Source organism: Blennius ocellaris, assembly GCF_963422515.1.
Source record: "Blennius ocellaris genome assembly, chromosome: 3".
In the NCBI taxonomy this organism is placed as follows: Eukaryota; Metazoa; Chordata; class Actinopteri; order Blenniiformes; family Blenniidae; genus Blennius; species Blennius ocellaris.
Window position 1 is genome coordinate 7,879,304 of NC_137652.1, and position 24,897 is coordinate 7,904,200.

Sequence of the window (24,897 nt, forward strand, 5' to 3'; positions counted from 1 at the left end):
AAACACTATGCTTTCATTCAAATATTATCTGCGTCATTTTGAATATTTGTTTAAAATTGGGGACGCATAGCCATGACAGGCTGATAAAATTATGATGTAACTGCATAAATGCTAAATACATTCTCGAATCAATCCAATGCATATCAGCTGTGTATACCATGCATGCATATTAAAAAACAGTCTCGAAAAAAAAGAAAAGCGTATGGGCAAATATCTGCTGCAGCAATCGTCCGGAAGTGTTGAAAGATATGAAAATATCATGCAGAAATGCAACATAGTACATCTCTGCAAACTCTCAAACAAACCACATTTACCCATTTTTTTTAACGCATAGCGCTTTAATGTCTCACCTGGTCCACAGCAGCTTATAACATGGTATTTTTATGTCTAATCCAGGCGACTATTTGAAAGACAAACGGAAGTTATAAAAGCCACAGTAAAGGCTGATTCTCTGGACTGCAGCTCATTAGCATTAGCCGTTTGTCCAGCTGTGGCATAAACACTGATCTCTGCTCTGTGAAACTTATTCAGTCTCAATAGTCGTCACGCGGACGTTTATCCGTCTGACGGAAGTTCATATCCTCGCTTTTATGCCCAATTGCCACGTGCGTAGGTTAACGTATGAGCAGAAAATGTGATAAAGTTTATGATGTATACTCACACTGACCTCCACGCGACTTCATTCATTCACTTCCGGTTTCCGCTGACATAAGAACACACAGCAAGGTTCCGCGAAAACAAATCCAAAAATTAAAACTGATGCAAATTTTAAAGTACTGACTTTGATATACGAGTTAAAGTTTATTGGGCTCAATATTTCATATACATTTAAAAATATATATATAATACCTGTATAATCCAGCAGTGTTTTTTGTGACCAGCAGGTGGCAGCACCTCCACAGAAGGCTCAGAAAACTCTGAATAGGGAACGTTTGTGTTGTTCTTTTACAGTAAGACCTACTTTCTAACTTTTCATTCTTTTTTAGTTATATGAGGTGTGAAATAACATGGTCGCTATATAATTGTAGTATCCATTGTTAATCTGACTGCATAATACAGTGCAGGTGCAAACACTATAATTCTACCAGTTAATTATCATATTTATTACATTGATTGATGAATGGTTAAACTCTTGTCTCACATCTGGAGCGTTTGTGGTTTTATCCTGCTGCTGGTTGATGGACGATTCCTGTGTTGAGGTTTCATGCTGATAATGATACAAATACTGTTCACGTTATATGATAAAAAAAAAAAAAAAAGGCTGAAGCCAGTAGCTTATTTATGCCTAAAAACTCTACACAAGCTAGAATAAGTCCAATTTTCAAACATATTCCAAAAACAACAAAACCAACAATACACGTGAATAATCTAAAGAAAAATCTAAAGAACTGAACAATGCCATAAATAATATTTACTTTCTCTTATCATCAGTCTGAACTGTAACTCTTGCTTATTCTGTATTTAATAGATTTTCGGGAACGGTGATTTAATACATTTAAATTCATCACTGTGAATGTTCTATAGTTTAACCACTTGAACAGAAACACATATTGTATATTAATTAATTCTCACTTGACTCAAACATAAACAGTCCTGCTAAAAAAATATTTGCCTTCTCTCAACTTTAAAAACTCTTGAATGCAAACAGGACGGATTTGATCCTGAACCCGATGTATTTCACATGTTTTTAAATACAGTCATTTCCAAGTGCTGTGAGGGTTATGAATAATTGAATAATAGATTTGTACCTACCTGTGCAAAACCAAACAAGACAATGAGCATGATTGAGTGAGTGGTGACTTTAAATTGTGTGCAGATGATGAGATGATCACAGGCTAACAAAAACAAAAACAAAAAACAGAAAATACAGTGTTACACAAAATCAAGAAGGATAAGAGAAAAAAAAAAACAAGCTCAAGAGCTGGGACATTAACAACTTCATTTCATTTCGCTGAATTTACAAAAAACATTTTGACCTGGTTTGGATTGGGACAAAGCTGTGGGAGGAAACTCCTGCTAAAATCTGTGAGCCCAAACACACAAATCCACCTAAATAAGCTGAAACTGCAATCTGGATAAGGCCAATAGGAAACATAAATGGGTAAACGGACTTCACAAATCAATGCCAGCATGAAGGTTTTAATGTTCTGAACTGCATGGTTAAGGTAGCAGGACGTAGTGGACTGGCGTCACTGGATTCACTAACAAATACAAATGCAAATAACCGTTATAGTGAGAATTGAGATAAAGTACTGTGGTTTGCTGTGTGAAAGTCAGGCTGGTGGTATCAGTCTGAAATGATACTGCTCATTGTGCAGACAGAAAACATTAATCTTCTTCCCCTTTTGGATATAAACATGATATCATCAGTCTTTTTTGTTCTTAAAGAGTCTTGAGACTTTGGTCCAAAGAGTTTTAATTATAAAAATTAAAACTGATTGAGCACTGGAAGACATTTACTACGGTCATGGGACATAGACAGTCAATACTAGCAATAAAAAAAAACATAAAGATAAACAAGAATGACTGAAAATACATCAAAGCTAAATCTAGAAAAAATAGATTTGACTATTAACGCGCCCTTGGTTTATCTGTTCTATTTATTAGGGCTATAAGGTAAAGCAATTTGAGCAATTCCTGACAAATTAAACAGATTTATGACGTGTAGTTGTTTGACAAAGTATGTCGTGTTAATGTTGCTGCAGAGGCTCCAGTCTCATTGGAGTGTTGGCCTCATTCTGTTTGCACAACTACTGACGGTTGTCAAGAGTTAGGAAGGGTGAATCTTCCTCACAGAGCTTGAACCACTTTACGACAACCAACACTTACGTCACACATGAAAAGTAGTCATTTTCAGTTGAATCCCTTTGTTTTATACATTATAAGACATTATTATTAATGGTTGTTAGGTTCCATCCACAATCACATTAATACATTATCTCGTAGAAAGTCAAGGTTTTGCTGAGAAGCTTAATTCATACCTTTGTTTTTTTTTTTTATAAGATAAATAAGTTTGACTTATATTTGGTTTCTTTTGTCATAATTTCTACTCAAAACTGTTAAGAAGGCAGCTTAACAAAATGTTAGCATGTACAATCTTCTTCCTGATCAGCGAGCACTCAGAAAAGCTAAACTTTCATACAGTCACTACATCATTTGTTGCTCTGGCTTGTAAATATAAGGACACAAGAGGTTGTGTATTTCAATATATTGAAATCTTCTATTTCTGTATTATTGTTTTCGTTGGAGAGAGTAGGCGGGCCTCCTAGTCCATTACTGGGACCACTACTGTAATTTAGGGCTTTAATGGTGGTGGAGGACTTGGACTCATGTGCATTGTTGCTCTTGAGTAAAAATTCTATTTTTATTATGAATCGGTTTATGAAAGATCATCCATGTGGAGCGAGGCACTGTAGATTGTCATCTGTAAAGAATTTAGGACCGTCACTACAAAGAGGGAGTGTTTGGAGCAGAGTTTCTGGCCAATGAAGTTCCTGCGGTCTTCCAGGACCTCTGCTCCACCTGACATTTCGCTCCTGTGGAATCTGGGAAGGACGTGCAACCTCTTGGGAGGCAGGAACACCAACCACTGTGCAACCATACCACCCACGTCACATAATCAACTGAAACTGCCGCTCGCACAAACACACTCAATCCGGCCGGTGACTTCCAGAAGACCTTCTGGGAAGATTGTAATCATGGTTCCAGTCCTGTCACAGTGGGCTTCATAAAACAAAAGGAAAGCCAATGGTTTTATGTATTTCCATACAATGTACTGGAAAATACAGAGATACTCAACACCAGAGGAGTTGGCTTCGACTCGCACTTGTAATTGTTGGTCTCTTTAATTGAAGGCCTACATCAAAACAGTTTGTTTTCTTTATGACTTCACAAGGTATTACACCGACTTATTTTCATTTCCTGGAGACTTAGCGTGACTGTAGCCTGAGCCACTGATGGCAAAACGCTAATCTCAATTGTAAACAAGTCAACCCATTTAAATAGAGTCCTTCAAATTTGCTTTTAGTCCCCAAAAGGAAAGATGTACACACACACATGCACATGCATACAGTATTCATGGCCTTCTGTGGACATTGCATCGACTTGTATTTCCCGCAGACTTACTCCAACCTCAGCCTGTAGTTAGGGTTAACCCTAAGCCACTCTCGTAACCAGAACTTTTACGTGAGTCTAGTCTATACTTGAAACGTGTTTTCCCAAAAGAATTTAGGATTTTTTTTTTTTTTTACTCACGGGAACACGCTTGCGGTGTTGTGTTGTGCCGATGGCCGAGGTACCTGGAGGTGTTCCCGGCTGAAGTGGAGCGGGCGGCAGGCCAACTTACCGGGACAAGTCAACAGTCCAACACAAACAGAAAATCATGCACATTCTCATTTCAACCTGCAGAGAGAAAAAAAAAGTCATAGGACTAATCTCTTACAATCTAAAGTCCTTTTGTCACTCTTTTTCTGTTGCTCACAAGTTTTCAGGCCCCAGTGAAATACAACACACACGTCATAGTCATTTTTTTTTTTTTTTAAATCAGAAAGGACACAGAAACAATGCAATTAATGAAAGAAATTTATTGAATCTTCCAGTAGAGACTTGATATTCATGGAATAAAACTGCTTTTCTGGGAGTTTTTTTTCATCTTTTTTTTTTTTTTTTTTTTTACTGAGCAAAACAAAATAAGAGAAAAGAAACGAAAAGAACAAAAAATTAAAATGCAACATGTAAAAGTGCAGACAAACCAAAAAAAAAAAATGCTCCAAAATACAAAAAGAATGTAAAGAGTATACAAGTTTAATCGCAAAGAAGATTGCTCAAAGCATAAAAGAATTGAATGGCAAAATCGGCATCTTATTAAAAAAACAACAACAACAAAAAAAAACTTACCAGTAACTTCAGCAACTGATGCCTTTCTCAGTCAACAATAAAAATTTGAATGCTCAACATTTTCCCATAACAATCTTTTCATTTTTTTTTTTCCTTAACAACTTTTGCTTCGTCAATGTGATAAGAGAAAGACGTACGACTGAGGAGATATCTACGTCCCAATTGTGACTCCACGTCAGACACGTTTGATTAAAGCTGCGGAGTTTGTAGCGAAAGGGACAAACTCACCTCTGCGTCATGTCGTGATCAGCTACCGGCCTTAAACGTGTAACACTACACTAACCAAACTATGCTTTGCAAAACCAGACTGCACGGCACATATTCTAATAGTGAATATATCGAAACACTTCTTTTTATCTTCTTAAAATTGATTTGAAACACAAGATGAGCAACACTTAGTCTTTTATTTCTGTGTCTGAAATGCCGTTAGTGCCATGCCCCGACACTGTAACCCCGCCCTGAACGCTCAAATGCCCCCTAATTCTGCCCCCGTATCATTTCTTGTTATCTGTGAGATGAGATTTGATTTTGATGACATAATTCCTTCCAACTGCTTTACTTTAGTAGTGAGCTAAAAGCAATTTTGTGTGTGTGTGAAATGGACATATTTAAATATGTAAATATGATTAAAACCTTGTCAGTCCCTGCTGCCTTTGCGGTGTGTTAAGTACATTTCATGCCAATCTCACTGCAGTCAGAAAAAAAAAATAAAAACCCAACAAACCAGCAGCTGACTGCAATCGGTGACGTGGAATGTCCCATAATTAATTGTACCTACACACGTGTTATAGGTGGACGTCCCAGGGAATATTTAGACGCAAACTACTTATGAGTCAGGATAGTAGAACAATGAAGAAGAAGAAAGAAAAAAAAAAGGTGGTGGGAGCAAGATCAGAGAGGATGCTTGCGTCATGATGAGTGTGATGGTCTAATTATTACAGTTGGTCACAAAGATCAAGTATCTTCCAGTTGCATCACGCTCACTTTGCTCACTTCCTCTCTCCCAGTCTGTAAAATGGGCCCAAATTCAGACGTCCTTCAAGTAGAGAACAAACCTGCCCAATTAGCCGCCAGGCCGCTTTGTGTTTCAGTCGCAACGCTCATCAGTTCGGGACTGAAACGCAAGCCGGTCTGGGACCAGCTCACACCGTTTCTTGCTACTTAGACCAAAAATGCTGGGGTGTGGACAGCCGCGGGGCCGAGGACGGCGGGGCCTAGGAGACGGAGGATATAGGGTTGTGGGGGGAGCCCATCTGGGTGAGCACCTTATCCAGCCACTGCAGCGGACCGTGCAGGTGGATCTCGATCCAGCAGGGCGTGCTGGTCACGTCTTGGCGGTGGTACTCTGCTCCCCATCCCTGCAACACAGGAAAACAGTGGAATCATACAGGGAGACAACCTTGAAACATTTCAATAGCAAGTGGCAGCCCAACATACAGATGCGTTTCAAAAAATAAAAATAAAAAAGAGGGAAGATAATAATTTATTGATAACATACTCCGTGTTGAGCATAGTAGAAATCTTAAATGCGATACTTATGGCCTCTGGTGGAAAATGGACAAAACGTCTGAACTTGTGCAATTACTGAGTATTTCAAGATACTGTATTATTGATTTTCTTGATTTATAATCCAACATTATTAACACAAAAAAGGCTCTAAATGGCAGTTTATGTGTAATAAATAGGAAATATCACCTTGAAATTATGGGAAAGATGAATTTTCCATTGTATCATAACTATTTGCCTTTATTTAATCTTTTTTTTAACATAATAAAAATGAGAAACAGTTTCAAAATAAATGTTCAAATCAGTCCAAAGTCCTCGTATGAGATTATCAGGATATCTGAGCATGTGTCAATTACACATGATCTTTTTTTTAATCAAGCTTTATCAATAAAATAATGGTTGCATGTAAGTACAGCAACAGAAAACAAGACCGCAATCGGTCACGGAAATAATATTGTCCAATGTAGGATGCATTTCCGTTTGAGTAGAACTATCCAATACTGACACGGAGCTGTTCGGTTAACAGCTTATGTGCAAGTTTCTGGTCATGATCAGAATCTACAAGTTTTCAACCCAACATTTGAAGACATTAATGTTGTCTGTGACTGTAGCTTCTTGTTTTGGGTGACACAGCAACTCCTCGTGAATTTCACTCGATGCTCAGCAAAGTAAATAGTATTCCTCGCAGCACTGAGCTACATTCAAGAATAAAAGTCATCCAGGGTAGCGGTAGTTCGGACCAGATCACCTTGACGAAGCTCATGCGGATGGTGCACATCTTGGTGAGCTCGTAAACGGCCTCGAAGCCGTGGTTGACGGACTGGGCCAGCAGCTCGGCAAACTCCTGGTTGTTGAAAATCTTCAGGCTGCAGCCGCTGGGGATCTTGCAAACGGTCGTGGGATGGAAGCCGTGGTGGTAGTTACAGTTACGACTCTGGACGAAAATACTGCTGTCGCTCAGGCACTCGGCGTACACCTCGCCTCCCACGTAATACAGATGGACACCTGGACGCACAAGCGGGGGAGCGAGCGACGTTTTAAAAACCCATTAACACCAACGTAGCTGATCTAAAATCAATGGACGCTAACGTTTAGCCAATTGTTGTTATTGCTTTGTCCCCGTCTCCCTCCGTGTTCCTGCTGACAGCAGGAATTGCTTCTTTACTGTCTACTGACGGCGGTCCACGCTGTACCTTTGCCGATGTGCCGCCGGGTGTTCTCAATGGTGGAGTTGCGGTTGACGTTGGAGAGCAGGCCGAGGCAGAATCGGTTGCGGTTGTTGGAGGGATCTGTGAAGCCGTCCACGAGCACGCTGGTGGAGGAAGCCTGGAACGCCTCCCCGACGCGATTGTTGAGCTCGTAGTAAACAATAGAGCACCAGTGTTTGGGTTCCTCGTAGGCGACGGGCTGCACATCTGCACAGGAAGCACATTAAGAGGTCGCAGGAGTGAGGCCGAGGACACAGAAACTCACGCGGACATGTCGGAAGGCGCATTTGAGATTCGTCTGTGCAGCCTGCCAAGAACCACTGACGCTTTCAAACATAACTGTAAATCTCAGTCATCCACGCGATTATGGTCCCATGTAGCCCATAACTATGACTTGAATAAGCATAAGGGGCCTCCGAGCTGCAGTTGAGCATATCTGTGCCTGCTGCCCTCTGGCCGGAGATTCCGGACGTTGAGATCACACACAAACTGACTCAGGAACTGTTTTTTTTATTTAAACAGAGCAATAGCGCTAAGTAATGCAGAATGAGCCATCTGATACGGAGCTGCCTCATTGCTCTTTTTTCAAACTGCTCATTTAGTACACTTTTACACTAGGCTCTTTTGTTCTGCATATTTTTATCTCAATAGGTTTTATATGATGCACATTTATTCTTATGGTATTTATGATTGTATACTCTGGTAGTGTGAGATGCATTGGGGGGTTTTATTTTTTATGTATTGTAATGTGCGAGTGAAATGCTTATGCACATTTTTTTTTTACATTTCTGGCACTGCTGTGGATCGCTGCCCTGTCATACTGATGTGTGATTTCTACAATGACAATAAAGATGAATTTCTCTCTCTAAGGAGAATAAATCACGCTTATCCTCCAGCATACTTCCTCTGTGGCATGGCACCGGCTGGCAGGTGTGTTTTGTCAGCGCCCTTCCCACAGCCTGACCCACAACAGAGAGCTGCTCCCCTGTTACAGGATGCAGCTTTTGGAAAAGGACTCCAAAACTCCCCAAACTTCCACTCCCAGCTGACAAAACTTTCAACAGCCCTTCTCTTCTGCTGCTGCTGCCGCTGCTGTCACCGTGCGTGGGCACAATCTCTGATTGGCCTTGAATGTGTGATGACAAAAAAAAAAAAAAGTGTAAATATTTTCCCGGTCAGGTGTGGAAACCAGCAGTAGAGACAAAGATCCTGCTATTACCCCGATGAGTGTGTTGACTGCGAACAACAGCAAACTTGTTAGCTTAATTCATTTTTTCAAAGGCGAAATCGATGTGTATTATGAATAGTTTAAGGACCAAATGGCTGAGACACTTGAAATACAGATCTTTCGCTTCTCAAAAGAAAAAAAAGAATGTTTTTATTATTATTCTCAATTGTTAATTTACTTCAGGTGCATCTGTGGAGGTGTTCCTTTTTTTTGCTTCTGAAAACACGGCGTATGTGGTTAAAACCTCTCGGATCACCTGACATCTCGTCAAGTCTGTCTGTTGGGAGACGACTGCTAGAAGTTGAGCTTCGTTTTCCGACTCTGACAATTTTTGAAATGGAACACTTGCCCATTACGAATTCATAGACACGGAGCTCTGATCTGTCTGTCGAGCACAATAAAATGGAAACCAAACAGGGGAGATTGCAGCAATTACTGCGCCACACATCAGATTGGAAAGTTTGAGGTGATTAGTGAATCTGGTCGTTAACGAGTTTCAAGTCATTACCACCAGAGGAGATGACACAGGCTGCAGCTTTTATGGAGCTCATAAAACCCGAAGGCCGACCTTCATTTGCGGAGGCTTTGAGCTTCTCCTGGGATCGCACCCACAGACTAAAACTCCACAGTAAATGGTTCGCTCACACAGCGTTTTATCTGACAGGATATGGTGAAGCAAACCCACTGAGGCTTTTTTTTTTTTTTTTTCTATTTGGGAGTTTGACTGCGAGAAAACAAAAACGAGTAGAAGAAGAAGAAAAACAACAACAACAAGGCTTCCTAGAAATCCTGGCACCTGCAGATCAAGGCGAGCAGGTGCAGACAGCTTCATGTGGGTGATATCACACAAGAAATAAGTGGACACAAGGACGTGCAAAAATGTGTGTGTGTGCGTGCGTGTGCACGTGTGTGTGTGTGTGAGCTAAAGAAAATGCCGTCTCACCTGGCCGGTTGTTAGTCTCCAGGGGCAAGGGTGGAGCCAAGAGGTTGGTGTCCATCGGCTGAGGGCAATCCTGAGTCATCTGTTCCTCTGGGGGCATGTAGGCAGGAGGCGGGGTCTCTGCATGAGGGCGGAGGCAGAACAAAGCAGAGTGAGATTTTTTTTTTTTTTTTGTTAAAGCAGGAGAAGTAAGGAATAATTCAAAGAAACCTCACCTGGCATCTGGAATGGGCTCCCGGGGTCGGAGTTGGATGGGGACTGAGGGAAGGTGGCGCTGCTGCTGCCGCTCCCGGGGGAGCTTGGGTAGCTGTTGCCCGGCGAATGGGGAAAGGGCATGGTGTTGGCCTGAGCAAAGGATTCTGGGAAGGTGGCGTTCTGGGGCATGTGTGGCTCGTTCTGTTGCAGAGGGTTGCGGAAGCGAGGCAACATTGTATGCTTGGCGTTGAACTCGCTGTTCCGCGGTACCAAGACAGGAGGCAGCACTGTGGAGAGGGACAGAACTGTTGTGGTTTAACTAAACAGCATTTAGTGGAACCAAAAAAAATACGAACACAAAACTCTCATGTGGCGTCAACTCAGGGTGTTCTGATCAGGGTGAGTTGAATAATGAACAAACAAAACAATATATTACATATAGTAATATAGTGTGTCTAATATAGTCATTTGTTAAGGCTCACTGAGAAAATGTATCATGTAACTTACTGTACAATTTAGATTTTGATTAAGTTAATATCAGTACTGCATTATTGTGGTAAACAAACAAGCTGTAAATATCAAAAAAGCATGACACTACGTTTACTTCATCAGGTTCTAAGAATAAAGCTCAGTATTTAAGATTTATTGAATTTAATGTATCTTAAAATGACTGTTATTTTATTAGTCATTATATACACATGATTCCTTCATTAACATGTAATGTATATGGTGTAAAAACAAACAAACAATTTATCCCCATTATTTATTAGTAATGCTTTCTTAGGATTCCCCCCCCTGGATTATTAAAGTTTGTTTTTAATAAGTTCAACGACATACTTCCGTCATGCAAACTCTTATCATCTTGTCCACTTTTTATGTAAATAAATATTCTACATTCATCATATTTTCATATCTTTTTTGCAAAGTGGAGCTGTTGTGTAAACTAACATTTAACGTTTTCTCTTATTGGGTTCTGGAAATAGTATTACCTGTTTGTACTTAGACAAATAAATGTACTGTATATGTTGACGCGACAGAGTTTCCTGCACCAAAACATGATGTTTCATGTTGGTTAACAATCTGCCCATCGCAGCCTGGGGGAGATCTTGAAGACACTGCAGATGGGTTTCAATTTTCCATTAAGGTAAATGCTGTTTCTGCTCTGTACGCTGGAGGTGGCGATAGTTAAAAAAAAAAAAAGCAAGCATAAAAAGTCCTACTACTATTGAAGCAGCACTGGAATACTGTGAGGGTGAATTTGTACAAACAAGCATGCTGAATATTAGCCTGACCAAAAAAAACAAAACAATTAGCCAGTTTACATACACACTCCAGTTTCTGCAGTAATCAGATTACAAGTGATCATTCAAACAGTGTAATTTGATATGCTTTATGCTTTAATGATCTGATTATGAGTAATCAAATCAACACACCTAGATTTATTGTCAATACTTGGTTGTCTGGCCACGTGTACTCGTTTATCGGGATTGTTTTTGTGTAGGAAAAAAAAAAAATGAAAACAGAAGTAATGCAGTCACAACGCTGAGAGAAAACATGATGCGTAGCAGCAGAGCGAAAGATCCACTTGTTGACAGAAGAGCGGAAAAATTTGATGTTAAATGAAATGAAAACCTTCAACTAAGCCGCCGCTATAACGAGACATTTTGAAATAATAGGACGTTTGACATCACTACCCACTACTCTGAAACAGACTTCATAATGGACGAGGACACTGAAACGAGGTTCTTTGATGATCATATTTCTGGAGTGCATCAAAACACATCAGATTCAATTATCATAATTATCTGATCACTCCCTTTTATCACATTGTTATGGCTATGTTAATGCTCTCATTGTACCAGAGAAGATTAGATTAGGATTAGAGAAATTATTCGCTGCAAGGGGCAGATTTTTGTTTTGGACAATTCATTGTATTATGGAACGGCAAGCATGAAAAACTTGGTGGAAATTGTACTTGTTTTTCTGAGTAAATCCACATTTTAAGTTTTCTGTAATAAGGTACTGAAAGGTATTTGCAGAGTGTGTACTAAAACAAAGGGGGAAATATTTAGAGTTATGTATATTCATAGATCATGGTTATAATTCTACTCATCCGACTCATTCAATTGTGCCAAAACAAAGCTTGACACCCCGATGAACAACTTTCTAAATGATCATGCTGACAGACTACATTTCATTTTTTATAAAGCACATTATAGGACATAGTATAATATAGTAACCCAGAAATGTCCCAAATTGGTTGCTTTTCCCTTCAGGAGCCATAAAGGTCACTGTTTTAGATTAATAGCATTCTTCTAGAATTGACTTTAAAGTCAAATGTGAACGGAGACAAAAGAAAACGTCTCTGTGGCGTTCTTGATGAATCGACATTCTGAGCGCAGATGTCGCTGCATTTTTCAAACGTCAGCTTCCAGGCAGCCGGTCTTAGCCAGCAGTATTTGGCCCGGGACTCTCAGATTTCGGCTCTGAAGAGACATTTCGAGGCGAGCTGCTGTCACGGAATTCTTCACTTGGGGTAAATATCCTGGCTGGGGTTGGCATTCAGGTGCAGCGCAAACCGCAGAGATCTGCTCTACTTATACCGTCTATAAATACCTGCGCAGATAAATAAAGGAGCTGCAGAGATCTTAAGACGGGGCTCGGGCTGTTGTCAGTATCCCTGCAGGTAGCCGGCGCGTCAGCGTAACAGTTTGTTTCAAAGGTTACACGGGGCGCAGGCGGACAGCTGTGCTGTTACGGAGAATAGTGAGGAAAGATTGACAGGATGTGTGAGTGTAGGTGGGGGGGGCGGGTGTCGAGGCAGGAAAAAATTGGTGTGTGTGTGTGGTGGTTGGGGGAGTGTGGATAGACAGGTGCTCCGGGGTTGAGTCACCTCGGCCCTCTGCCTTTCACCCCGCCGCTGAAACAAAAAGTGTGCAAGGAAAGGCAACGACTCTTTCCTCCCATTGTGTGTGGGTGACCGCCTTCCTGTTCCAGCCATCATCAGAGAAAACTTGCGCCTGCAGTCAAGTGTGTGTGTGCGCGTCCTCGTGTTTGTAAAATGTGTGCCTGTGTGTACATGTGTGTGGAGAAAAAAAAAAAAAAAAGAAAGAAAAGAAAAAGAAAAAAGGCGGGCCTGCAGTACAGGGCATGGCCAAAACAAAGCCCTCTTTCTCCCCCCAGATGGAATTTCCTGCCACCACACACACACACACACACGCGCGCACACGCGCGCACACACACGCCCCTTTACACACTTCGCACCCTGCACAGAGCTGTTTTTATCTGGCCAGCTGACCCTAATTTTCTGTTTAGCAGGAGGCCAGAGAGCGTTTGATTTGTCTTATTTCTGCAGTGGGAGCTCAGACGCTCTGGAATGACCTGCCTGAGGAATTACGGCACGCCGGGTCACTATCTGCACTCACATCGCTTTTTTAAAACAAACTTTTATTGCTGCTTATCCTAGTTTAACTTTAGGTCATTTTTACACGAGGTGTCTATCCCCTTTATTACGGTCCTCGTTGAAATTTGCTTCACCTGTTATAATACAGACCTTTTTTTTTTTTTTGGTGACTTTGCAATGAATAAAAGCTTAAGAGACAAAAACCTGGCAGTGATCACAAAGATAATAGATGCAAGAGAAAAGTCAAATAGGAACATCTGCTGAAGTCGTTAAAGTGAAGGAGAAGACAGGAACTAGAAAATGGGGGTATTAGTCCCATTTTGTATCTTTTTGTGAGCAGGAAACTAATCAAGAGATCTCAGAGAAGTGTTTTTACGCACATTTATATATATATATATATATATATAAAATCAGCGTAAAAGAGCTGCACTGTATGTAAAACAATTTAAACTTGTTTCTTTTAATGCGTTTCGTGACGGGAGATTAGATCTTAAAAATACACTAAATATGCTCAGAATGTTTTTTCCTTAAGACTGTAATAAATATTTTTTTCTCTCTGGTATCAGATCATTTATCAGTTTCCGTTAAACCTGCACTCCGTTCACGTTGAACCTCATTGGGTTTCGCCCAAGGAAACACAAAAGTCAGAGATTTTATGAATCACGACTTGTGATGTGCATTAGCGTTGGCCGTTGAGCCGTGGGGTCATCAGTCACTCACCTGGACTGTCCACTCGTTTGTAGTGGTAGGGGTTGATGCACACGTCCTTCTGTTTGGAGCCGAAGGGGTACTCGCAGCACTCCAGCGCCTTCAGCTCGTGGTGGGACTGCAGGTCGGGCCAGCGCCACACCCGGCAGTAGATGACGTGCGGCAGCCCCTTCCTGTGGGACACCTGCAGCCGTCCGTCCAGCGAGCGCGGGATCGTCACACAGTTACTGGGCTGACCCGGGCAGCTGAGGGCTCGCTCCAGCTCCTCCATGGCTCCCTTCTTCTTCTTCAGCTTCTTGACCAGGGCGTCCACGGCCTTCTCGGCCCACTTCTCCTCTTCGTCTCCCTGCTTCCAGCCCAGCAGCCGCTTGACGGCCGGGCTGGTGAAGGAGAAGAGCGAGGTGACGTTCATGTCGGGCGAGCCACCTTCCTCCCCTCTCCGGAAGGAAAAGTGAGCAGCGGGTGAAGACGGCCCAGGCTCAGAAGATCAACGGTGACGTAATCCTCAACTTCCACTACGTGGGATCGTCTTCTCAGGAACTGAGGAAAAAAAAAAAGATCTGTTTAAGTTACAATTCCCTCATTATCTCCTTTCTCTGACAGGCGTCAGCAACCACGGAACATCAACCGAGACTTCAGCCCCTTTTACTACGGCTGTGATGTCGGACAGCTGAAGGCTGATGTCACCCTTACAGCCCGTGTCAGTCATGGCTTCAGGGAAAACGGCAGTGGAGTCAAGGCGGGTTCCGTTTTGCGTCACGATACTGCGAATGTGAGATCTGACAAGGAGCTGCTTCCGATCCTACAGGAAGGAGAATTTAAATGATCAAGCTCCCGATGCAAATGGACAACAAACACTTGGGGCTTTTTTTGGTGGTTTTTTTAGGGGCAGGAATGTGGCAAAGTGCAGGACAATTAAAAGGAAGTGCATGTGAACCCCAGGATAAATGTGCCCATTCACTGGTGTCCCTCAGGAGCAATTCGGTAGCCAGAAGGTGCAGGCGTGCTCCTTTTAACAGCGAAAACAAGAACGCAGTGAGCACTACCGCCTCCACCTTTCTTTCCTTTCTTTCTTTTTTTTTGCCCAAGTTATGTCCGAATGCAATTAGAGAGATAAAATGTAGTTATGGTCGAGGTTTCGGCTGCGAATAAATGTTCAGATGCAAACCCAGAATTGAATAAACAGCATGTGAGAAATCCAGCAGTAGTTATGCGCACTGACTCAGGGCTGAGGATGCATCACTCTCCGACAGTAAAGCCTGCAGTATATTGGATTTCCTACGAGCAGGAACAAATACATCATTAGGACTGCTCTGGAGTTATTCCTGGCCTTTCAGATTATGGGATGAATAACAATTTCTATCTTTGTCAGCCACTGCATGTGAACTTCATGCTGGCAGACGGGCAGGGAGGTTTGATGCGAACAGGTGCTGTTTACAACTGTGTGTGTGTGCGTGTGCGCGTGCGTGTGCGTGTGCGTGTGTGTGTGTGTGTAGGCCGTGAAAACATTTAACTCTTGCCAATCAGACTGACTGGAAACCCACAAGATGCAGCTATAATTAGCCATTCGAGTAACACTGGCTGATCTAAAAAGTGACACAGAACTACAAACTGGGGAGGGCGGGGCCGTACGGACAGACCACAGTGTGGGTGAGATGAGGGGAAAATGTCGTTCTCGAGTTCTCCCTCCACACCCTGCAGGCATCTCGGGAGAATGTCTCAGAAGCATTGCTGCAATAGAAAACAAGGTTTGGACTTGCATGTGTCACCGCTCACAGAGCGGTGGTGGGTGGGGTGGGAGGGTGGTGGTGGGTGGGTGGGTGGGGGGGGTCTTTTTCTTTGAGTTTGAGCCTCGTCTCTGAACGTTATCTCCACTTCCTCCCCGTTACCGTGACCGCTCCGTCCAGTGTGATGAAACTGTGTGAAAGGACAAGTCAAAGGGTGGAGTCTCTCCTCTGAACTGATGTCACTGCGTCTCTGATCGACCTTCACACACACACACACACACACACACACACACACACACACACACACACACACACACACACACACACACACACACACACACACACACACACACACACACACACACACACACACACACACACACACACACACACACACACACACACACACACACACCAACAATGACCTCTGAGATGACGTTTTGCTGATCACAGGACACACATTGATTTCTTTTTCAAACAACTAAATCTCATTGAAAGGCTTTCAAGTCAATCTGATGGTTCAGATTACTGAGGGCAGAGCTTTCCAGTCTCCGTTTCCTCTTCATGACAGTTTTTTGACAGATGCAACTCATATTCAGGGGCCACTTATTGTACAGAAAATACGGTAAACGTGTCTAAAAGTCTCACCTAATCTTATAAGTTTCTTGTGAGTGTCTTGTCTCATCCATGAGTTTCAAACATTATTGGAATTATGTGGGTTTTTTGCGGGGGAAATTTATATTTTACTTGTTTCACTGTTCATGTGAACGCTACCTAAAAAGCCAAGGACAGTTTGTTTTTGTTTTTTTTGCAAGAGTGCACTTTATCAGTGTCGTTTACATTTTGGTATGTTTATGTTCTTAGCACATGTTGGCAAAATTGCAGAACGTATTTAAATTAAAATATTTTCAGAAATATTCCTTGGCCCAGATTGTCTTTTATTTTATTTTTTTCTGTTGGGGCAGTGTTTTGCATCGGGAAATGGTTTGGTTGCACCATTCAGAAACTTGAAAATTAATCTAAAAAAACCCCCAAACAAACTATTGTTAAAATACAATTGTAATAAAACAGTGATTTAGATTATATTACAAGTGGACAAATTGACCACTTGTTAGGACTGAACCTGCACCGCCAACACTGGTATTATTTTTTACGATAGTATGTTTATTGTACTTTTATTCTACACTTTGCCGCCCACCCCCATCATAGTTTAATTTCCTTGTATTTCATCTTACCGTATACTTTGCTCCACTAGAACTTATTATACTTTATTATAGTCTGTGATTTTTATCTTATTTTAGTCCTATTTTATTTTATTTTACTTATTATTACTTCTACTGTAAATACTTTTGGCCCTTAGAGTTCTTGATAGTCATTGTATATAAGACACCTCTATTCTTTGCACATTTCTTGTCTTTCCTACTCATGAGTGTCCTTAAGAGCAGAATGTAACAAGTAAATTTCTCCTTTGTGAGATCAATAAAGGCTTATCTTATCTTACCTTATAAAAAAAAGTGATATGAAATTTTTGCCACATCGCCCAACCCTACATGAAACAAATCCCACTTTTTTTTAAGGTTAGTACCTTGATGTTCTCATTAACTCTCAATCATTTATAAACAAATTTCAAATACAGTAAACAAAATATGAATGAATGACTGATAATGAAAATAGATCCAAAATAGAAACCAAAAATATCTGATCTGATTTAAAAAAAAAAAAATGCATCAAGAAGTATTTTTAAATTACTCCAATGCTTGTTTAAGATGTCAGTAGATAGATAAGGAAAAAATAAGTAGTTCCCTACCATTCACTGTATTATCTGTACGCCTGATGGAGATAAAGTGCTCCATGTAAATCAAAAGATTTCCCATCTGACACCCAGAAGTCACGACCAGACGTCTCTATATGCAGCGCACTACTTCACTGAAGTAATTTATCAAATCCTTTTCTCAAAGCAACATTAGATCCACAGCACTAATACACTATATATTCTCATTACAGGACTGCGACTGTGCAGCGTTGGAGGGAGAAACAAAGATTAAACATACAAAAATAAAATGTCTGTCGATGTGAACTGATTACACACAATGCTTCCATTCCATTGGGAGTGGGATGAATGTTGTTGTCCTGATTAAAACACGTATTTCCAATAAATCTCCAAAACTATCTCCGGGTCGTGGCCTTGCAAGTGTCTGATGCTGAGCTGACTCAGCACATCTGTAAAAGGCAAAACACACCCGGAGCCGAGAGCCGAGGCTAACAATAAAGCACACAGTTCAAGAGACGCAAACAGCAACGTCGTATTTGTGTCAGGGTCACCACCCAGACATACAACGAGTCATTCTCATCCACATCCAGCCGCAAGAGCTGCTTTGATGACCTCTGGGTAGCGGCCCACGCTATCAGCACACGTTCCGTTTCAGACGAACTTTAATCCACTTCAGATGGAGGAATCCAGCGAGCTGGAACATCTGCAGCAGACCTAACAATCCTCCACTGTCATTCAGCTGCAGCTGGAGGCCACATCTTTAGGATGTTTCCAGCCCCGACTGTCAATAATATCTGAGAGTTGGCCCGACCACATGCTTATTTAAGGGGTCTGATACGGCACAGTGTGTTGCCGCTCTGGACAATGCTAGCTTGGGGTTGTCTGCGAGTCAGTCAAAATATGAAGGCGCCCAAGTGCCTTGCACTTCCTAAAACCTATGTATAGACGAGGGTGTGTGTGTGTGCGTGTGCGTGTGCGTGCGTGTGATAGATGCAACAGCGTTTAGATTTCCAAGTTTTCATTGAAAGGAAAGTTTAAGTCACAATGGTTTTTGTTTCCAATCCCGTCCAGCGTGATAATCAGGCGACGGCGGATAAAATCTATGGGTCAGGAAGATGCTTTTTTTTCTTTTCAGAACGAAGTTTTGGCGGAGAAATAAACTAAAACCTTTTTTTTTTTTAAGGATCCAGTGGCCACCAAAATGTATAAATGTCTTTTTAAACTACACTGTCTTGGATCTGAATTCATTGGACGTATAAGTTACGACAGTGGCAAACTGTGACCAGATTACTCCAAATGAAACGCATGTAGTCAGCACAAGAATGTTTCCCCAAAGTTGATATTTTACTCAACTAACAACTCGTCAGGTTGATATTAATTCCAGTAACTTAGTACCGTAATGAATGCTTTGGTAGACATAAATCTTTTACAACTCAGTCCGGGCCAAACATTTTATTGTCCAATTCTAATTGTATTCACCTTATAGTAAGCAAAAAAACAGGCAACTCTTCACTCATGAAAACATGAAACAGTTGACAAATAGGCCAATTTATTTAAAACCAACCTTTAGTTTCCTTTTAATTAGTCAAACAAAAAAAGAAAGAAACACCCTAATTTGCTTAACTTTGCATTAATATCCGTAAATGTCACAATGAGACCAGTTTCCAATCAGATAAAGACACTACTCCATACAGCTGAGAAACTCGATCCGAATTAATTATCGGTTTGAGAAATAAACCAACAAACTCAAAAGTATTTTCACAGTAAATTCTGAATATTTTGATCAAGTTGTTTCTTCTTCAAAATGAAGATTTAAATAGATGTTTTTTTCCCAGACAGTTTTAGTCGTACGTCTCTGCCCTGATTAAAAGACTAAACGTACCCTATCGCGATGCATCTAATACATTAAACGTGTACAAGTCGCCGTCAAACTTTTGCGTTTCATCCCGTGCGTCTGACGCGGGGCATCGAGGAGACGCGCCGATGCCAGCAGTGGCCTTGGCCGCCGCTCTCCCCCTCCATACAGACTGAAGCGCACACACCATCATTTACACGACAGCCCCATAAAAACCACTCCGACATTCCCCGCAGTCGAGTCCGAGCGATGTTCCCCGGCGCTATTGCGTTAGCGGCAGCTTGTTATGGCCATCAGTTAGCCCGCCGGACAGAGACCGATGCTAATGGGTGCGCCGAGTGGGATCATGCGACACTGACAGGCGGGAGGCTTTGACCCACCTGGTGCGAGCTGTTAGCCACTACACCAGCCCCATGGATCATTTTGCAGCGCTCCAGTGTCTGTTAATCAATTTAGGCCTGGGCTGTGTAGGATGAGGAGGCAGTAATGATGCTCTCTGGACCCTCCCCGGGGACGCAGCATTATAAAGACGCTACATTATTTATCAGCAGGGTCCTGGATGGGGCCTCCATTAACCCCCGCTCAATGGAGTCACAGGCAATAAACAGAGGAGTGCAGGAAGAGAGAGAGGGTGGTAGATAAGGAGGAAGGGAGAGGAAGAAAAGGGGGATGATGCAAAGAAGGAGGGGAAGAAAATCGAGAGCGACGTTGAAGCCGGGGATTTAAGACGGACTGAGTGTTTCAGAGTACGAAAGCGCTGGGATATCTGGTCTCTTCATTGAGCATTTGAAGATTAAGATCCTCCGGGAGTCAAAACAGGGGGAATTATGCCGCTTCCAGGATGCAAAATAAGCTTTTTCACACAATGCAACAATGAATTTGTCATGCAAATTAAAATAAAAGAGGAAGTAAGTAAAGATCTGATACCACAATCACAGGCCAGGTGGGCTGCACGTTCTAAATGTACCTGAATGACTGAGGAGCAACACAGAAAATATTTCCAGAAGAATTAACATTTAATTTGAATCGAAAAGTCAGTTATTAAACCACAGTATTGATGTTTTAACAGCTGTTCAGCTTGATCCATGGCTGCAGCTCTCTAATCCAAATCAGTCCAACGACTAGTCTGAAGAGGTCTGCGCAAAGGTTTTGATATGTTTTTATGGACTGAATGATTCATCTGACAAACTATTTACAGATTCATTCAACGTGGCTGCAACAAACAAAAGAACCAAAAAAAAAACCATTTAATAACATGCTGTTCTTTTTTCATTTGTTTGTTTTACTTTTTTGAATTGCCACCGCTCAAAACTGTAGGCAATTCTTGATGAACTCCGCTGTTAAATGTGTGTGTCTTGTGCGAAGGAGCAACACACAATCAGTGTGTCTGTATGGTATTTTCATTCTAAGACAAGGTCCAATATGTACAATAATACATCAGTCTGGTGCATCAGCTGGTCCTGTTTGTCTGTCACGCTCAACAATAACTCTTCTCCTTGCTTCCAAAACACACTGAGATTTTTTTTTTTTTTTTTTTTGCAACAGCCTCTCCAGTCAATACAATAGTCTACGAGTGGAAGCTTGAAATAACCACAGTCAGACGTGAGGTGCTGCCCTCGCTGACTAGACACGGCATTGACCCGAGAAGCTCCTTTAACTCACCGGGGTCACTTTCCCCTCTCGCCCACACCCGAATGGCACACACACAGCTGATGTCCGGACGAAGATTGACGCGCCGGAGCGACAGCCCAGCCATCACGTCACTTTTGAGCACGCCACGGAAAAAACGCCCGAAAAAAGTCGCGGCACAGTTGTCAGTCCGGCCGAGACTTTGAGGGGCTGAAGTGGGATCAGATTCTTTACGTCCCAGACACGGCAGCCCCCCCCCCCCCCCCCCCCCCAACCCCACACACACACACACACACACACACACACACACACACACACACACACACACACACACACACACACACACACACACACACACACACACACACACACACACACACACACACACACACCGACACAGCAGACAACCAGCAAACACATGGGTTTTTCAAGCAGCTATCTCAAACACGCTCGGCACTCAGTGTTGGGTTTGTGTTGTGTTAGGGTGGACACCTCACCCCGACACATGGCAGACACGCGTGTGAAGGGCCTGTTTATACGTTCAGGCCGGGAGACATGGAGGAATACAATCAAAAACACAAACGAATGCAAAACCGTGTCAGCTCAAGGGTGCATCACTTTGACAAGAGAGATCACACATGGACAACTGGCGCTTTGCTGGGCACGTGACTTATAAAAACAAAAATCCACATATTCGCCTCACTGGTATTCGAAGTGCATTCAAAGCGCTCTTGAATATGTTTCATAAAGCTCATTTTAAAGCAAAACTAAAGAATAACAAACACAGACACATCAGTTAGATTAAGATATTTAGAAATAATTACTTTCATTGGATGGGTGGCTGTAATTACCATAGATGTTGGCTGCTGATAATGAACATTTATATTTTTCATCAATCAAAATAATGAGTTTTCCAATGATAGATAGATAGATAGATAGATAGATAGATAGATAGATAGATAGATAGATAGATAGATAGTAATTCATAATGATGGATCTTGGACTCATAAGAGCATTACTCAATCAGATCTGCTGTGCCATTCAAGAGGTTTTCTTCAATTCAGTAAAAAAAACCACAAAAAAAAACACCCTGGTTTGATTTTCAAATAAAGCTTGAAGCGAGAAAGCAGAACAATAAAACAATTGGAGGTCTATCACAGACAAGGACAAATTCCTGTCCTTTGGGTAATCTGATATGTCATCTTCAATAATGTCAGGAGATCTAGCCTTAGTTTCTGTGAGTCTCTCTCTCTCTCTCTCCCCCCTCTCTCACTCTCTTTCCTTCCTTCCACCTCACATAAGACTCATTGGCAGACACAAACACACACACACATATACTCATGAACACATGGACATAACTTCCACACATGCGACTAAAGTGCATCAGAAGGAAATAACCTCAGCAGGTCTACATCCTTCAGAGGACAGTGTGAGGAGCAGAAACAAAACAAAAACCACACACACGTCAAGGTGTTGCAAGGTATCATGGTTTTTTTTTTGAAGACATCAATATATGGTCATCCATTTCACATGAAGGAACAACTCATCTTGTGGGACCCATAACATGAGTCCGTTACACCATCATGTGTAGCAATAGTTCAACAATCAATGAGCTGATTCTCATAAACACAACCGTGAACACTTTTTTACAATTCAAGTGAGGAAGCGGATCACGAAGACAAAGAAAAGTAAGACATTCAAAGGGTTTGCTGCTTTTCTCAGCTTCTCACCATCATCAGTGTAATATCTGAGGATTTTAGGGAGTTAGTCAAACAGATCAAGTCATTTGAAGACATCGCCCCGGGCTGCAGTTTTCCTTTTCATAGTATAAAACATGCAATGATCGTTGGAGACGATATACATATGATAGAAGAAGACGACTCATCTAATCAGATAATGTGCTTATCATATTAACACGCACTCTTCTGTGTGTTTATAACAGCATCGAGAGCATTAGTGTTGAAAAAGCAGCAAATAGTCCATATGTAAATAATGCATGCTTTGGAGTCATTTACCTAAATCATTGCTACTTATAGAACACATGCACAATCTTTGCTCCATTCTCGCTATTTTTTCTGCTACAAGTGATGAATAAATTAGCCTAAATTGCAGACATGCTGGTAAATGTGGCTACATTTCAAACTCTTGACAGTGTGACGAAAAGGGAAGGAGGAAAAAAAAAAGTTTCAAGCAGCCAAATGACACACTTCTGGGCTGATAGCTGCTGGGGTCTACTTCCTCACAAACTCAGCCGTGCACCGTGTAACAAGTGATAAAGTTGATATTGTTTGTGAGGAGAAAACTTTACAGTACCTTTTTAGTGTCGGTGCAGCTCCGGGCTGTGTCGGTGCGTCCGTCCTCGGCTCCTCCGGTGCTGTACCGTTGCGGTGCGGTGGTGCTGTGTGCGGAGCGTCAGGCGGCGGCGGCGGCGGCGGCAGTGCGCTGCGGTGCGTTGCGGTGCGGCGCGGCGCGCTCCCTTCTGCCTCGCTCCGTCCGCTCCGCTCTGCCCGGCCTGGCGTCAGTCAGTCGCGGAGCCGCTTCACCCTCTGCTTAGCGCCAGTATCACGCCGCGGGATGCAGCCCCGAGACAACAAGAAGACCTACTTTTTACACATCCAACATCTTCATTCAGTGTGTGTAAAATGGATTATGTAAGTGTGGAACAATGCGGGTTTTTTCTCCCTTTTCTTTTCTTTTCTTTTTTTTCCCTTTTTTTTTTTTTTTTTACAAGTGGCTCCCACCAGTGGGAGAGTTTCATATCTGATGTGTGAGTTTGCGATTGCAGAATGTGTCTGTTGTAGCCTAAATGTTACAGGTTTCATGCATTTTGGTGAGAAAGACAGCAGGGAAGATGCATGCACAGCAACTTATCACATTAATGGCCGTATTTACTTTGTGTACACAGCGAAACTTAACTTCATTCTCTTTTTTTCCTCACAAGATGCTGGACAAAGGTATTTTGCATGGGTGCAAGTGATATTTGATCTGTATTGTGATCTCCTGAACTGCACCTTGTTAAGCCTCCCTCTTGCTTTGAGTGTGACATGATAAGCACTGATCTGTCAGGGAGAACAAAAGTGTCCAAGAGGATAAGGATCTCAACATGCTTTCACATGCACCTCATGCAGGGTTCTCTGTACAATTTGGGCAATGTCAGGAGTGTGAACTTCTGACAGTTTTTCAGAGGATCTAATTAATATTGCATGATAATGCATGAAACTAGACCTGCTGCAGAGGACACTTGAGTGTCTTTTCCTCCACGGGACTAAATTCGTATTTCTATGTGCATGAAGATGAAGAGAGAGAGAAAAACAGTGCATTAAGATTATTCAGAGAGAGAAAAAAGGCTGTGGAATTTTTATCTGATGAAAACAGTGAAATAGAATGAAAATAAGGTGCTTTAATCTCAATCTTAACTCTTTCTCATACTTGCCAATGATATCACAACTCTTAATAATGAATTAAATATATGGAATATATTACAGTTTATTTACTCAAATGTTTTAAATGACTTCAAATAGTCACATAGGAAGAAACCATACTTGATCTATTATTACGATATGACTGCGGTATAATAATAAAAAAAAAAAGTGCAGCAACGGGGGTGGGGGGGTTGTGTGTTAGTAAAGTTCAGAGATGCCGCTGTGGGGGGGGGGACTAGTTTGTCTCGGAGACAGGCGGAGGGAAACGCTTCAGAGCGGAGGAGGCTCCTGGCGCAGGTGACGTCACGGCGCTGGCGACAGAATGTCTGAGTGAGGCGGGAGCGAGCTGCACGTGAATAAATCTGGGAAAACAGCGCGAGGAAGGGGGGCAGGGATAGGGCTGTGACGA

At 42.0% G+C, this 24,897-nt stretch overlaps 1 protein-coding gene across 2 annotated transcripts; it reads right to left on the bottom strand.

Annotated features, from left to right (window-relative positions):
- Positions 1-5,383: 5,383 nt before the first annotated feature.
- smad1 (SMAD family member 1) lies at positions 5,384-23,489 on the bottom strand. Of its 2 annotated transcripts, none has more exons than XM_080520734.1 (7): positions 23,380-23,489; positions 14,097-14,624; positions 9,994-10,260; positions 9,782-9,898; positions 7,596-7,817; positions 7,151-7,407; positions 5,384-6,254 (listed from the first exon to the last, which is right to left on the bottom strand). In XM_080520734.1, the coding sequence occupies exons 2-7, from the start codon at positions 14,494-14,496 to the stop codon at positions 6,111-6,113; spliced, it is 1,407 nt and encodes a 468-aa protein (XP_080376860.1). In that variant the 5' UTR covers positions 14,497-14,624; positions 23,380-23,489; the 3' UTR covers positions 5,384-6,110. The 2 variants fall into 2 exon arrangements, with proteins under 2 accessions (XP_080376860.1, XP_080376859.1); XM_080520733.1 differs by having other exon boundaries at positions 9,994-10,278.
- Positions 23,490-24,897: the final 1,408 nt, after the last annotated feature.

What these genes read in the sequence shown, in the direction of transcription:
- smad1 (XM_080520733.1), bottom strand. Translation starts at nt 14,496, where the DNA reads ATGAACGTCACCTCGCTCTTCTCCTTCACCAGCCCGGCCGTCAAGCGG. An exon ending in GAGCCCATTCCAGATGCCAG is followed by an intron (nt 9,899 to 9,993) that starts GTGAGGTTTCTT and finishes GCCCTCATGCAG; the next exon opens with AGACCCCGCCTCCTGCCTAC. An exon ending in CCGGCGGCACATCGGCAAAG is followed by an intron (nt 7,408 to 7,595) that starts GTACAGCGTGGA and finishes TTGTGCGTCCAG; the next exon opens with GTGTCCATCTGTATTACGTG.